This window comes from Prorops nasuta, unplaced genomic scaffold (assembly GCF_024137725.1).
Source record: "Prorops nasuta isolate Cenicafe-Biocafe unplaced genomic scaffold, Cenicafe_Pnas_1.2 PNAS00008, whole genome shotgun sequence".
Classification (NCBI taxonomy): Eukaryota; Metazoa; Arthropoda; class Insecta; order Hymenoptera; family Bethylidae; genus Prorops; species Prorops nasuta.
Window position 1 is genome coordinate 5666213 of NW_027116805.1, and position 16474 is coordinate 5682686.

The 16474-nt window shown below is 40.1% G+C and overlaps 1 protein-coding gene across 2 annotated transcripts in view; it reads left to right on the forward strand.

Annotated features, from left to right (window-relative positions):
* LOC136775538 (homeobox protein SIX2-like) overlaps positions 1–16021 on the forward strand; it is a 29466-nt gene extending 13445 nt beyond the window's left edge. For both annotated transcript variants that reach the window (XM_066730407.1, XM_066730408.1), the window contains exons 4-5: positions 9761–10238; positions 10335–16021. In XM_066730407.1, the coding sequence (XP_066586504.1) occupies positions 9761–10238; positions 10335–10619 (763 nt within the window). In that variant the 3' untranslated portion in view covers positions 10620–16021. The remainder of the gene's footprint in view (positions 1–9760; positions 10239–10334) is intronic.
* The last annotated feature ends 453 nt before the right edge of the window (positions 16022–16474 follow it).

Sequence of the window (16474 nt, forward strand, 5' to 3'; positions counted from 1 at the left end):
GGGGGAGGCTGCTGCGCCAATATTGACTCTTCTCCAGAAGAAAGGGGACCGACCGTAACCAGAAGGGTGGCGCTACTTTACCTACCCCCTCCCCTTTCAGCCCTTCATCCCCAACTCCACTGCACATTTCTCTCTCTCTCTCTCTCTCTCTCTCTTTCTCTCTCTTCCTCTCCCCAAGATTTCCCTCCCTCGACCCAACCTGCAAATCCAATTCCACCAAACCGCGGATATAACGTAATGAAGTCGGCAATAAAATCTTGCTAGACTGGTATTGTTAGACTAGACATTTGGGTTATTGTCGCCGAAAGCATCGTTGCCTTGAATCACAACAGACTCCGCGTCTTAAAATAGCCACCGTACGGAGTATCGTTTAAATTTAAACTATCAGCGGTATACTTACGTTCGCCAGCCCTTTTACAAATATATGTGTATGCTTTGAATTTTTCTTCTTTAAAGGAATTTCGATTGGGTCGAGTATCTGAAATATATTCTTGTAAATAGTTTCATGAATTTTCCGATTACACGTGGTTGAATACCATGATGTATCAGTGACGAATTATTCGGGGCTGTTTGAACGTCGAACACGAGTGGCCATGGATGAATAGCTCGATCTGCTTCGTATAAATTCTTTGATACTTCTTTCTAGCCTAGAGTTTGTTTATCCAGCAAATTTTCCTATTTTCGTACAGCTATAGTAAATATACTCGTACATTGCGATGTCACGAGTGAAAAATTGTTATTTGGTTTAGAGAAAGAATTTGAACTGTTCTAAGGTGATCGAATCACTCAATCTCCTTCGACCATAAAAACGTTTGAATTTCTTCTTTACTCCTTTGCTTAAAATCCAACGTACTCGAAAACAGAATATATCCTTTTCGGAGTCTTGGAGAACGATGTTGATGACGACTACGACGACGACAACGAAGAAGATGATGAAAAGGAGGGAAGGCAGGTGACCTTGTTTCGCCAAAGGGGGTCCTATCGGGGCTGCTGCCATGTTGCATTGGCACAGCCATTTTTGGTTCGAGGGAAGCACAAAAAAACGCGCTACCAGCGCACTGGAAACTGCCTTAAAGAAGACCACGTCAAATCTGACAGGCTGTTGGAAGGGCCACATGTGGGCACGTACGGCTCTAAAGAGGCCCGCCTCGTACTGCTTTTGCCTGCCTAACTGCCTCGACCGCTTCAACTGCTCTTATGCAGTCTCGTGTGGGCTACCTCTACCCACCCTTCTCTTTTTTCCCTTCAAAAAGAACAATCCCCCTTCCCCCCTCTCTTCTGCCATCACATCTCTCTTCCGCCCTGCTTCTCTATCTCACCGACGAACCACTACGCGTAATTATATACGTATACACAAACCAGTCGCAGCTTCTTCTTTCCCTGCATATACCACCACTCTGTCATCTCTTTCAACACAGCTACCCCCTCCTCCTCCTCCTCCTCCCCCCCCCCCTATCCCTCGCTCTTCTTCCCCACTTTCTACTCAGAGGGACCATTCATTCATTCATACACATGGATTCTCCGAATCTCCTGGACAAGTCTGCAACGCTCGCCGCATGTTCCACACGCGTTCCTCTCGATGATTTTCAATACAAAAATTTCACTCCCTCAAAAATTCACTTTGCCTCGCTCCAATTTTCTATTTCCATTTTCCTTCTCATCTGACAATTTCATCTCGTGGTACCTACCGTCAGAGCGAGAAGAATGGATAAATAAAATAATAGAAAAAAAGACCAAGGTAGTTGTCCCGCAAGTTTACCAAATTATTCCACCGATACGAGTGTCGCGCGTGGGTCGTACACGCTTCGCATATAATATTTATAAGACGAAGAGACACGCGCTGGGAGAATGGCTATTAGGAGGAAAAACGTGTGCGTTGCGATAAAATACAAAGGTGTCTGGACCGATGAGAGGGTTTCTCGCTTTGATTCGGGGTGGGTGTTTTGCCACCCACGCGATCCCGAACGCGCTAGCGTTAACCGGTGTCACACGGGTTGGCTCGACTGCGATGATAAAGATGAATGTGGAATATGTTCGAGACGTGTGCCAACCTTGGCAAGCGTCGCTGACAGTTGATCCACCTTAGAATCCCGTCGCGACGAGACGGAAGTACAAATGCGTCACTCGAGAGAATTGCGTCTCCCAGACGTGGAGTCGTTAACGGTTTCCTTGAGACCGATCGGCCTCAAAAGCTTCCCGTGTGCTTGTTTCACTTGGCCAACCAGATTATTTTCTAGCTTCGACGACCTACAACCATATCCACGACCTTGCGCGATTTTTCTTCCATTCACTTTTCAATCAAATTTTCATTTTTTTTTTCTAAAATAATTCTAGCAACATCTGCGCAAGGAATTCTTTCGCAGCGAACCTCGGATTTTCGAGTTGCGAGTGATTGGCGGAACATTTTTGGAACGTACGATGGATGTTCGCCATCCGCACCTATTTAGAATATCCTTTTCTACATTTTCTCGAGGCAGCATCGTGCTAGATCGCATTTTTCCGACGGACGTACGTTGCTTCGTACACTCGCGTGTTCTTATACATATATATATATACGTATATGCAAATAAATGCGAGCAGATAGAGAGAGAGTTCTTGCGCGTGCGTGTGTGTGTATAAACGCACACTTGCAATTCTAGTACAAATACAGGTCTATCCAAGTGGTGTCGAGTTACTTGTCAGCTCAGAATACAAGACTTATGTAAGTACGCCAAGAAGCAGCTTCGATCTTTGTCCAACTCACCCCTCTCCCTACTTTTCTCTCTTTTCTTCTCCTCTCCTCCCGACTCCGCCTCCTCTCCTCTCCCATTGTGCGTATTCTCTTCGAACGACAAATACGTGCACTTCTTCCCTGCATCCTATGATCCCTGTACCAATTCTCCCCCCCCCCCTCTCTCTCTCTCTCTCTCTCTCTCTCTCTCTCTTCGCCTCTCTATACCCCTGCTACCCTCTCAACCGTGAAGAGAGCCTTCCGTGCAAAATAACGAAATTAGCTGATAAGCATTCCCAAGATAAAAGGGTTTTCCTCGTTAAAAATGAGACACGTGTTTCGCATATACGATAAAGCACGCGGTGGAGACGAGGGGAGAGGTTGAAGGTTTTCGAAGGAGAAACGTAGGAAGGGCAGAGTGCACGATTTGCAAAAACACGTCTTCGTTGGATTAGTTTGACAAGAGAAGGCCTTTGGTATGCTGTTGAGTGTTCAGAGATACAGCCGGCAGAAACGGGTAGGCAGGCGCAGGCATAGTAGGTACGCTACGGACTACATTCCTTCGTCCAATTCATGTTGAAAACTGTCCGATGCACGCCACTGATACGCCATTCATTTTCCAAAGATTTGCCACAAAACATACCGCATCGTGGATAATACTTGAATTTCCAATAACTTAACACTCAGCTACATCTTAGATCCGTGCCTATAACCATACTATAATTGATTTCACTCGTGCATCTCGTCCATTCGCAAATTTATTCGCTCGTACGTAAAGCAGTTGAATTCGCTCCTATATTACTCCCTCCGAAGACGATTCTATATTTTTTATGATACATATATATATATATATATATATATATAGTGTGCGGAATTGGTTCTTTGGTATCTTTTCTGGTGTACATATATATATAGAGTGTAGGGAAGGAAGTCGAGTGAAAAAGGTAGACGAGTGCGAGTAGAAAAGAGCACAGTTTACACCGAGCGAGGTAGGAAGGTGCACGCGAATCAATTTTACACTGGATAACTCCCTCTTTTCGAGTTTCTTATAACCGGAGGACCAGTGGATTTTTGTCGAAGGTACAACGCGGCAGGAAGAGTATTGGTGCATATTCATGAAGACATAATAAAGATGAGTGTTGTTGTATCGTTAGGAAGGAGAGTTTCGGAATTCTAGGAAGATCGTATAAGCTAAAAGCGAGCGAGTTGTTGAAAATAAGGGCCAAGGCCACCGACTGGGTGTTCCGACGCGTTTCAGAAATCCGCTAAGCGATTACAAATATGATAATCGGCTCGCACGCACGAAGCGTTACAAAAGTTCGCTCGCGGGTCTCGGTTTGGGGCTGCGCGCGGCGCGGAACAAAATTTCGCTGAAGGAAAGAAGGAAAGTTGCGCTTTCGTGAGCAACTACTGACTGCCTGCCGGCTTTACCGTAATCCGGATTAAGCGAATTCCGAAACACCGAAAGCGTTTTAACCTCGTCGCCCTCCGGCACAAATGCCTCGCGCTTACCTGTTTCGCGTCATATCTCTCCTTTCGATCTAATAAATAACTAATCGCGATAAAACAAGATCCGCTGACACGATTCGCGTGCCATCTATATATCTCATACGTCGCACTTTCTAGTGTATATATATATATATATATAGTATAGGAGGACCGTATTCTCCTATTAATTCACGCCTGGTCCCTCGAAACCAAATCTGTCAACCGTACGTCTCTTTAGCTCATCATTATTCTTATATGATTCGCGAGGAACGTGCGGCAGCACCGGATTGGCCAGTTTTTTTGCTTAAAAATTCTTTCCTCGACAAGCATATGCTCGATGTGCGCCAAGGTACCCCTTGAAATGGAACGAGCAATAATAACGTATACGGGGCTCCGCTCGAGGGGAACATGCGCGTTTATGGGATCTATGGGGTGAGACTGGAAGAATCGTTGGATTGGACGAAGCGAAAACAGGGACGAGTTCGTGTCCCTGCGCAACTTTTCCCCAAGAGCCAATCACAGCTGTCGACGGAAAGGACCCGTGACCCTCGCGTACTCGCACTGCCCAATCAAATTCTCCTTTTACCACACTTTGTCCCTCGCAACGCTTCCAAACACTCTTATATGGCAATTTTGTCTCGCTCGATTCATAAAAACACTCGTGTGCCAAGCAATTCTCTATGATCCATTTATAACAAGGGTGGAATATATAGTTCTCTTTATTTTTCAATTTTTATTATGAATTTTTGTATAAAAGTAGTTTTATGAAAAAAATTAGAATTTCTATAAGATTTGGATTTATTTTTGAAGCTTGGGAAAGCGAGGGAAATTGCGAGGGAGGCAGAGAAGCGGGCAGAGAGCCAAGTGGCTTTTCGAGGTTTACAGGTAAAGGTGGAAGAGGGTATAGGGAAGAGTGGAGAGGAAGCTGGTAGTTTGGATGGTAGTCACAGAGGTGAGCCGAAGTTTGTAAACAGAGGCTCGCGAGGTGTGTACACGCTTGGCTACTTCTCCATTATTTTAGGCAGAAGAAATTCTTCTATATCTGCTTATGGAATCAGCTGCTTCCTCGACCTCCTGGGTGCGCTCACCTGCCTCCTTGCGAACGACCCAGAGACTCCTGCTGCCTCCTGCCAGTGCATTAGCTTGGGAAAATCCTGCCGATCATTCCCTCTCTTTCTTTCCCTCCTCTTTTACACAATGCACTGTTGCTTTCTTTGTCTCTCGTTCGTTTTTCCTCTTTCTTCCTTCCTTCCTTCCTATCATTCTCACCCTTGGACGCCAACCCAATTTACTCTCCCTCGTGATTCACTCCCTCACCCCGTTTCCCCGCACAGTTCTTCTTCAAACATCTTCTCGACGTCCCATCAGCATCGACCAATCGCCCCAACAAACACCAGAACCCACGTCTTTTACCTTTTTTTTTACTACGATAACGCCAGAAACCGTTCCTCCAGCTCTAACAACAAATCACTAATTTCCAAAGAATAACAAATACATGAACTTTGTAAATAATATCTGAAATTTCTCGCAAATTCCTCATTTTCCATCAACAATATTTAATGATGTTTAATATTTTTTCTATTTTAATCAGTCAACCTATTTATATTAATATCGTATTGCATTACATTATGTACGTGTAATTAATTAGTGATTCGACGTTAACTATCAAATTATCCATATTTGTTACATTTAAAGAACAATCAGTTGTGCGTGCTGCCTATGGAAATAAGTAGATGTTTATATCCGAATATTTCTCTCTGACTGTCTTCTCTAAACTCTCCCTATATAAACACTCATTAAGCTAATTAAATGTATAATTGATATACGTTGCAAGTAAATAGACTAATTTCGATAAAATTAAAATTGCCCAAGAGTCGAAATCACTTATATAACTATTTATCCACAGTAAAAACCATATTAGCTTCTCTTCGCAAAACCAATAGAGCAGACTAATTAATTACTCGAAAAAAATTGTTCCTTGACAAATTGTACACTGCAGGTTCTACTCGGTTGATGAAAATGAGCGTGGCTCACGGGATGCTACACGACAATAATAACAAACTCGGCGTGCCTCTTCCTGGCATTGGCCAGGTCTGCCAATTTAATTTGCCAATTAATTCCGTCGAGTGCATATACACACACGAGATAAGATGATATCATCATGCACGATTTCGCTAATTTGCTTCGTCTAGGTTTATTACGGGTCTGCACCAGATAGGATCTTCCGTTAACCCCAGAAACCTCCTCGTGAAATCGGATTATATCGAGCCGAATGACCCGTCATCGTTTTATCACGCCGGAGACTGATTGGTACAGCTACCCTTTTATCGCACCACCCTTCACCCCCCCCCCTCCTCCATCAAATTGAACTAGCAAAATTAATGATATCACCGCGGGTGATCGACGGAATTTCACAAACACTATAAATCCTCCGGAACAAACCACACTGACACCTTCTTCGCTGAGATGATAAATTAAACGAGCAGTTGCGAGAGGATAGTGAAAGAAACAATAGGTAAATTATCACGGGTGAGATGTAGGTTAAAGTTAAAATATCAGGACAATTTGTTTCGGCTGATGTCTGTCGTGGGAGCGTCGTCGTACAGGGTACAGCAACAGATTCTATCTAATCCTGGTGTGTTTCTTCGGTATTTCTCTCGAAACGAATCGATCTCGACGCACAAGGCCCCTCTCCGGAATTTCGGAGTAAAGCTTATTTACGAACCGGCCGATTAATAAAACTAACCTCTCGCCTCAACTGATGAGTATCTCTCCTCTTCGCGTTAAACGTTAAGACCCGGAACGTTCGGGACTCGTTGGACTTGTCTCTTGTCCCTCCTGTTCCTTTTTCTTCCCCACACCCCCTTGGCTCTTCTCTGCCTCATCCTCCTCCCTCCCCCCTCTCCCTTTTACCTTTATCAAAACAACTCAAATGATTTATACCCATCGATTGCACCTTGCTAACAATACAACATCTCGAATCCAGAATTTAATTCGATAAAGCATCAACATTTTTTCCATAAGCTGTTTAAGGTTGAAGGCTCTCGTGCAGGATGCAATATTATTCCAGGACCGAAATTTGTCAACTCTCTCGAAATACCTACCAAAATGGCAATTCCCATATTTGCATAATAAAAGCGTGCTAAATCACATTTAACACGTTCGACGTGTTTTTTCTCTGGAAATGATCAGTTATTTTCACTTTCAAGAAGCAAAAATGCTCGTGGTAATAAGACTGCGTTCAGCCAAGTATAATACGTTCGATGTATTTTAAGAATGATCAGTTTTCGTTGTCAAACTTGCCGAGGCAAAGGCGCTCGATTGAAGGAATAGATGTCGGACGGGAGGATATAAAAGTCCATCTCGCGCGATGAGTCAGAAATCTTAATGAAAATAATAATACTAGAAGGATTCTCCGCTCTTTCATGGCTCGGTACGACATGGAAAAAATTTATTGCGCGATCTCTGGTCGGATAAGGCATACCTTGGGACACCTCTAACAGGTTATAGCCTATATAGTAGACTCTCGATATACGTGTGTACGTGTGCGAACCCTCAGAAACCAAAGGAAAAAGTCGCAGAAGGACTCTCTGAAAAATTAAATGTCTAATGAAATTGGAGAAAAGTCCAACCGTGCTTTGCTTAATTGTACTTATCGAGAATGAAATTTTAGATTTATCGCCAATGGCGTATTAAGTGATTTTTTCGTATCTTCCAAGCTTATTATGGAAATTACACCCTTTCACTCATCCATCTCTAATCTTTTCCGTCAAAATTATGCTCATTATTGACTGCGGATTATCTGAGAGAAATCCCAATTCGTTGGAAACTCGAATAAAATTAATTATCCATTTGGCAATACGTTAAGGGGAAGGGAGGATTGTGTCTTGTAAAATTGAGGAAAAAAGGGACTCCGAAAGAAGATACGTGGAAGAAGAAGGTTGTATCGATCGTTGTAGGACAGGTTAAGCTTATCGAGTCTCGGTAGCGCTTGGGGTTGGAGGGACAGGGATCGGAAGGAAAGCAGGAAGGAGAAATAGAATTAAAAAGTAAGAGCTAGATAGTGGGAGAGGGGGAGGGGAGGTACAGGGACTGGTCGGCGACAAGTGTGCCACGTAAGGTTTGCGCGTATCCTCGTATCGCAGCGAGCACGTCTAAATGACTTGTAAAACAAGCGCTTAACGATTGCTCGTACCTGAAAGTGGAGAACTGGAGTGTGTATGTGTGTATTGATGTGCGAGAGCGAGAGAGGAAGAGAGAGAGAGAGAGAGAGGGAAGAGTGGGCCCCACGGGGTCTCCGCGCTTCAACTTCGAGGAGGTCCAGCCTGCTAAATTGAGTTTACGAGATACCAACACTGTCTCCTTCCCCAACGCCACTATTCATCCCCCCCCCTCCCCCCCACCACCAAACAACAGTTCGTATCTTCTCACCTTTTCAAACAACGACTCCTCTCTCGATAGATCACTCTCTTAATTTCTATTTATCCAGCTTTAAATCTGGACTGCTGCTTCTCCCCCGTTCATCCCTTCGTCATTCGTTAAAAGCGAGCTGCGTCGAGAGCAGAGTGGAGGATATGGAGTCTGAGAATCGGGGGAGGGGTGGTTTTTGCTCGAGCATAATTTGCATACGGAGAGACCACGGTATTATCTTACCCGATATTATTCTCTCGTACAATAGCGAATAAGCCAATCCCCTTTCTCTTCGTTTTGTACAATATACTAAGTATTCCGTGCAATAACGTCGCGCGTATTAAAAGCGAACGCGCAATCAAATCAAAAGCCGTCGGGACGTACGCGCTGCTGCACAGCTAATTACCGAAGCATATTTCTCTGGAATACAGCCCATCCCCCCTCCAATATTATCGCAGTGGCTGAATGGCCGTTCCGTAAGATACACCGTAGCCGAACGCATCATTTACGAAACGCATCGTAAAGTATACTTCATGTTTTCATCCTTTTCTCAAACATAAAATCCAGGCAGTGTATGCTGTACTATTCGTGTGGCGAGTATTTTCGGATTGAAAATATCGTAAAACTAATGTTCCTATAGACGCGCAGGGGGTTTGCTGCAGAGTTTGATTGAAATCAGTGAATAATGACGTTGGTTCGTCATGTCATGATTAGTTTCGCGATGTGAGACCCACTTCGTTGTTTTGCGCTGTATGGTGATCGTGGCATCTCTCGAGCATTAGTCGAACTCGGTGTGTTTCGAGCGAAACGTAGAACAGCCGCCACGAGGCTCTCCGCGGGGATAGATGCTGAAATGGAAGGTGGGCTTCGGTTACGCATCTTAGCTAAATGTTCTATCGTAAAGTGGGACGCAATAACCATTGATGAGTGGGGTTTTCCAAGTACGGGGTAAAAACACCATTTACCATATCTATCTGGTATAGTTTTGTCAATAACAACGCGAAACCAGCTTAAGACGTCACGAACCACTCAAGTTCGGATACGTCGCGGTCTTTTGTCCCAATAGAAGCTATCAGAGACAATAATGACGTTGGTGAACGAGAAAAGGGAATAATTGCTTTTAAACGGTATCTTTATTTGAATTAATTTCAGTGGTCAGAGGGAAGATAAGGCTCACGGTCCAGGATTGGGTGATTCCAGCAGCGAGAGTGGGGATGATACCAAAAGGCAATCGGTGGGTCAGCAGCAGCAACAGCAGCAACAACAACAGCAGCAGCAGCCATCTTCTTGTGCGGTCCAGCAACAGCAAATGGTGGACCACCAGCAGTCTTCCAGCATGTATCAATTACCAGCGCCGGTTTCCGTCTCCAGTCCGCACTCGTATCACCAAGGTCACGCCACAACACTGACCCATTCGCACACACCGACGCACCATATGCAACACCACGATACCAGCAGCGAGAGTGGAGACGATAAGAGAAATCTCCATCATCAGCTTCAGCACCACATACAAGTGGGGACCCACGGGAGCCACGGCTTGGTACATCCAACGGCCACCCTGCCACCCCCTCCACCCCCCAGCTGCGCCCAACAGAAGAGCCAATTAGATTATATGCAATATTATCCTCAGGTTGATAACTATTATCAAACATTTTATTGTCAAGTTAATAATTCTGAAAGTAGATCTCTCCATTCTATTCCGTGTTTTCTTCTTCGACTGTTGCAGGATTATCTAATCGGCACACCGACGTCCGCAGATTTGCAAAAGTCTTTGCCTCACACGGCGACATCTATGCAAATGGGTGCTATAGCCCCTTCGATGGGCGGCTTGAGTCCCATGGGACCCTCGACCATGCTACCCAATAGCATGCAAGGGGTAAACACGATGAATACAATGTCCATGAACGGGATGGGCATGGGGGCTTACCAAAGCATGGGCTCAATGGGCATGTCTACCTCTCATGCGGGTTATCATAGTGGCCTCGTTCTTGGCGACTACCACTCGTTGTGACCTTGGATCCCCAGCAGCCAAAATAAAAAGAATCCAGAGAAGACTTAAGCTTCTTTCGACGCTCGAAGTAAGCATCCGCTAGAAGTCACCCATCCAGAACCAAACTATAACCATCCGCGTTCTTCTCTCATTTTCTTCCCTGCGCCATTCAAAGAACTTTGGATTTTTTCTTCCCGAGAGCACCAATAACTCCTTGGGTATATTCGCCACATATTTGAAACATTTGCTTTAATTTGTTTTTTTTTTTTATACATATTCTGTAAATAATTCTACAAATTAGTAGGATTTTTCAAAAAGATTTATCTTTTGTTTAATTTGCACCCGAGGAGTTAGCATATTCCTCTGTGATAAAATCTATATCTACAATTTGAAATTATCATTCTTTAATGTAAATTTGCTTAACCCTTTAAGGCTAAAACAAATAATTTTCTTGATATAAAGAAATTCTGAAATTTTACTGATAAACATTAGTCTATCGTTGGTTCTACAATCAGCGATTTTTGTTGTACAGCTTTTAAGTACACAGCCAGATGGTGAATTTTCAAACATTTGTGAATGTTTCATGTCAATTTATATTTTTAGTCTACCGGTGTTAAGGAATATTTTGAGAAAGAAAGAAATTCAATTATGAAAGTATGATTTGATAAATTATTAATGTGGTAAGGAAATGAAAGGTATAAACGCGATAAATTAAACGAGTAATGTGTCCGGTGAAGAAGCTTCCAGTTTTTTGTATAGTTAATTTGTATCGTAATTGATTTTTGAAAATTTTAAACTTGGAGAAAATGAGAGCGAGAGATTTTTTAATTATAATAAGAATAACCCTCTCTGCACCACCACGCGTTTATTGAACAGGTTTCAACATTATTGCGAATCTAAACGTTGATTCCATGGAAGCTTCCGGAACGAATAGCAAAAGACATATTAGCATTTTTCTCTTTCCATTTGCGTGATTGCGCGTATCATTGAATATTACTATAATAAATGAGAATATTGTTCCTTCAAAGATCTACCCCTTTCTTCATGCTATCAAACTCGTAGTTGGTAGGCCTTAATAAATGAATTATCTCAAATACAACGGTTACCATCGGTTGCAAGAGATATGTTCAAGCTTCAAGACAGTACGCATTAATTTTTTTTGTTTTTTTTTTTTTTTGTTATTTATTGACCGGTATATTATGATCCAGTATTAATTTGCCTTTAAACCGCTTAATTAATTAATTATCATAAACCTACCTAACCTCGATAGATTTCATTAAGTTAATTTACACTTTCTAAAATTTTTTTTAAAAACTTTATTATTAGGGGATTGTGTCAGTAGTCGAACGCAGCAATTGCGAATTAACTTCTTCCTCACTCTCTGTTCCCCCGGTTCTTATCTACCGCATCGTTGTACATATTAAATGCAAGTTTTTAGCCAAATGTAGGACTAACGCGGCACCGATAGGTGTAAATATAATTCCTTCTATACATAAATAGAACATGATACATAATTCATGAAGCTTGTACGTATTTCGCTCGTTAATGAATTAATGTCATTGTAACGAATCATCATTCTACTCGCTTACACCGTGCGCTTTCGTGCTTGTTCTGTATATATGTAGATATAACACACATGCGTACGTTATAAAAATAAGTTAATTTCGTAATATGTTCGAGAATCCAGTTTTCCAAAACTTTTAATCATATACGACTCTTTTATTATTAAATGGAAATGCATGCAAGCATCAAATTCATACGTTAACCTGTATCAAATAATTTATTTATTTAACATAACAATTAAGAGTAACACTGTACCATTAGATTCTCGAATATTTTGTACTATGGGTATTAATTATGTAAGCAGCTTGATTGACTCGGATTTGTACACATGTTCTTTTTTTTCTCTTATTTTTCTTCTGTCAATTTATATAAATGACGCGAAGAGGAGGGAACGAGCAACATTAAAGTCCAATCATCTTTTATCAGCGTATAATATAAAATACAGTTGACACACTCTTGGAGCCCCTAAAAGTTCTCTCCCGTTTATGAAAATCTTCGTGGCTAAAATTTCGGCAACTACAACGGCAACGTCAAACACAAGCGAATGTCAAGCTTTTCAGCGAAGAATTGCACAAGAAAATAGATTAGAAAAGGAAGTAAAAGTATGTGAGGAATTCTTGTATCAAGTGTTTTTCTTTCCGTTTTTATTGTACTTTCTATACATTCTACGGTCTTCTCCCTGTAGGAAGAATAAAGATATAAATATAACGAAAGTATATGAAGTACACTTAAAACGACTAAGATCGTAAGTGTCACTCGCAAACGCCTCGAAATAAACTGTAAAACGCTGACTTTGCGTATTCCCTTGTTCATATGGGTTAATAAAATTAGTAACTGGATTCGTTTAATCTATTGAAATTGAGGGAACCGAAATTATTAGCTTCTTCAATCTTTTCTTCTGGATATTCAGAATTTTTTGAAAATGAATTAAGAGAGATTTAATATTGAGAGCACGGGGATACGGACTTTTTCAACATGAATTCAAGTCCGCTGGACGAAACAGGGTAGAGAAAAAGCTACGCAAGGAATAAGGAATTAAGTAATTGACTAATTTAATGCTACAAAGAGGTAAAAGGATTTTTTATTGAAAGCATTCGTAAAACATTATAATCTTCACGACACGCAGGGCTGTGACACATGGTTTGTTCTTTCTGTCCATCTTTTTTAATCATTTTTACACTTCTGGACTTATCGACCCCTTTATTGCTTACAGAATAAAATGTGTAGAGAACGCGGAGAATATACACGCAAAGAACAAAATTGTGAAAACGCACCAAACTAACAATAATACTGCTTTCATGATAAAATGCTGAGACTCTCCTTCCTGCGACGATTTAAAATTTTCATTAACCTCATTCTCGATCGATCATTATTTCTTGCTTACTTTTTTCCATTTGAATTTTAAGTTTATTGTTTACAATTAATGTATGATATTATATTTTTATCATAATGAATAAGCTGTGCTCGTGCAGGATAATCCGTAGTATTATTATTTTTGTGTTTAATTTTTTGACTTTCGTTTGTAAATTTATTAAGAGTTTTACTTTAATGTACTGTCATAAGCTATAAATAATAAAATATCGTTTCCAAATCAACGAATAGATGATATACCAAAGTTTTGTAACGTACTTAAATATTGTTCCCAATATAATGACATTGTATAAAAACAAATTATGTCTTAATCCTAACGATCATAACTTTAAAAAAATTATATATCTTTAAAAAAATACAAGGATGAATAATAAAATTAAATGTGATCAACTCATTAAAATAATATTTGTTTTTTTTCCATTAAAACAATCAGTGAATCATAGAAGGTTTGTTTAAATTCATCAAAAATCGGTGTGACAAATTTGACCCGGTATGGCCCGTATGGCTTCCAGAGTAGTTTCAAAAACAAAATGGGAATTAGGATAAAAGGATAGGAAGAAGACTACGCATCCAAAGTGGAATACGTAGGTGGGTTAATTGATAATTTAAAGGAACAGGGTTTTGTCCCCGAATAATGTCAAAAGCTCCACCTGGAAATACATTTCGAGCAACATTTGACTAGCGAGAAACACTCCGCGAGGCGGCCATCTAGTGGCGTTATGCCAAAGTGGTTAGTGTGGAATAGAGATGGAGAGTGCGCTGGAGCGAGGCAGCCCGAGAATCTCGGAACGTTTTTACACCAACACACCTCCGATCCCTATAACAATCGGCATTCAATTATTTTATACAAATGCTTCCGACACTAATTCTCCTGATTACTAAATAATTATCATTAATTCTAAAAGTCCATAGAAGGAGACGTTAAAGCAAAATCACTTCGCGCAGAAAAATATTAATATTAACAGCTTTTTTTGATTTCATAAAACTTGTTCACCCATGCAACACATTACAAAACGTTTTATCATTTGCATAGAACTGCAAACTTGCAGGACATTCCGAAAATATTGTACACAAATGACAATAGATTACTTGTGTATTCACTTTTGTATTTGAGACAAATAATTTGTCTGCAACTATTTACAGATTCTTTACAGTGTCTTGATATACAAATTGTACTTTTAATACACATCCCAGTGTTAATCTCAGTCCAAAGCAAATCAATAGAGAATCCTGTTTTTCTCAATATTCTTGTTCCTCTTTATTATTATCTTTTTGAAAAAAAGCATCGTCAAAATTATTCGTATTAATTTTAACCAGAGCATGTATTATTTGAATGAATGATTTAGAACCTAATAGATCATTTGAATGTACAGTAATATAATATATCGTACAAATTTAATTTCTGTAAATAGTTGTAAATTTCAATATAATTTGAGTCATAAGACTTGTGAATAAATTTTGCAACTGGTTTTGGATAATAAACAATCGCAATATGTAAATATAGGACATACGATTCCTTGCACGTTTCTTTATGTATTAGAGATACGATGAATGGATATAATAACAAAAAAAGGCTAGACAAAACTTTTTATCTAACAACAACAAATTATGTACAAGCACAATATACTATACATAATAATACAGAGTGATGCAACTAAGAAGGTCAAAGTATAATAACGTAAAAAATGTTTATTTCCATAGCTATAAGAGATATCAAATTTTCGTATGTGACATATATATATATATATATTTCAAACGTTTTCCTCTTTGCATTCAGAGAGATCTTTTGCAAGAAATGAAATCTCTTATAATTATGAAAATAAACTAATTATATCCAAGCTTAGGGCATCTTAATAAATACGAGATACGATTCTTCGTAGATGCTATTTATAATGATCTTCGGTTCGTCGTTGTAATAATACATATATTTAAGATAAAATGTGATTTTTTCAAAGCATTGAAGCTAAACGAAGCAAGAGTCAGTAAAAATATTGAATTACCGCGATCTGTTGTGTCTTTTTACTAATAATTTGCCACTGTAAAGTATGCGTAAAAAATGCTTCTATCTCATGATTAGTATATATAGTAACCCGACGAAAGACTTTCTTGACAGAATGAAATCGTGCAGCAAGTCTCGAGAGAAAGATCACACGAAAAGTTATTCGAGGACTCGGAACTCACGATACTTTTACTTGCCAGTTTTCATTTTTCAAACGAGTCATCGGTTTAAGGTGGTTCGATAGTATTTTACCGTGAGTGGGTTAAGCCCTTTGGCTTTCTCCCCACAATTCTAACACAATGTATCACTGCACAACTAAGACAAATTGTGGTGGATGTTGAATAAAGTGATATGCGTGTGCGGTGTACAAGAATGCAAATGAATGCGTGCAAATATATGAGCGAGTAGAGAGAATCTGAAATAGAAAGGAAGTACGAGTAAAAGAAGTATAAATATCATGTACGATTGAAGTGTAATCCAATAAAGTTGATGTTATTTAAAGTAATTATCAGAGAGACGAAAACTTATTTCCTTATGTTACGTTTTCATTCACAACTCTTTTCCTCCTACGTGTGGCATCGTTTCATCCATCTATCAAGCAACTTTAAATTTTAAATAAATCAATCGAAATAAAAAATATATTAATTCAACCATTTATTTTTACAGAAAAATAGGCTTACGAAGTAAGAAAGAATTTTAATATGATATTTTACGTATAAAATGGGTGGTAGGTTTTCGTTAAAGTATATAGTATACACTTGTGTTTTTTATACATTTTTTTTTTTTAGAGGTATGGTGAAAAAAAAGGAGAGAGAAAGAGAGAGAGAGAGTCTAACGTGTGCTTGAGAGGATAAAAGGTATAAGGATGAATTTCGAAATGGCCCATTCCACAGTACCTATATACCTAAAGGAATAGCAGATCAAGGAACGATACGTGTCGGTA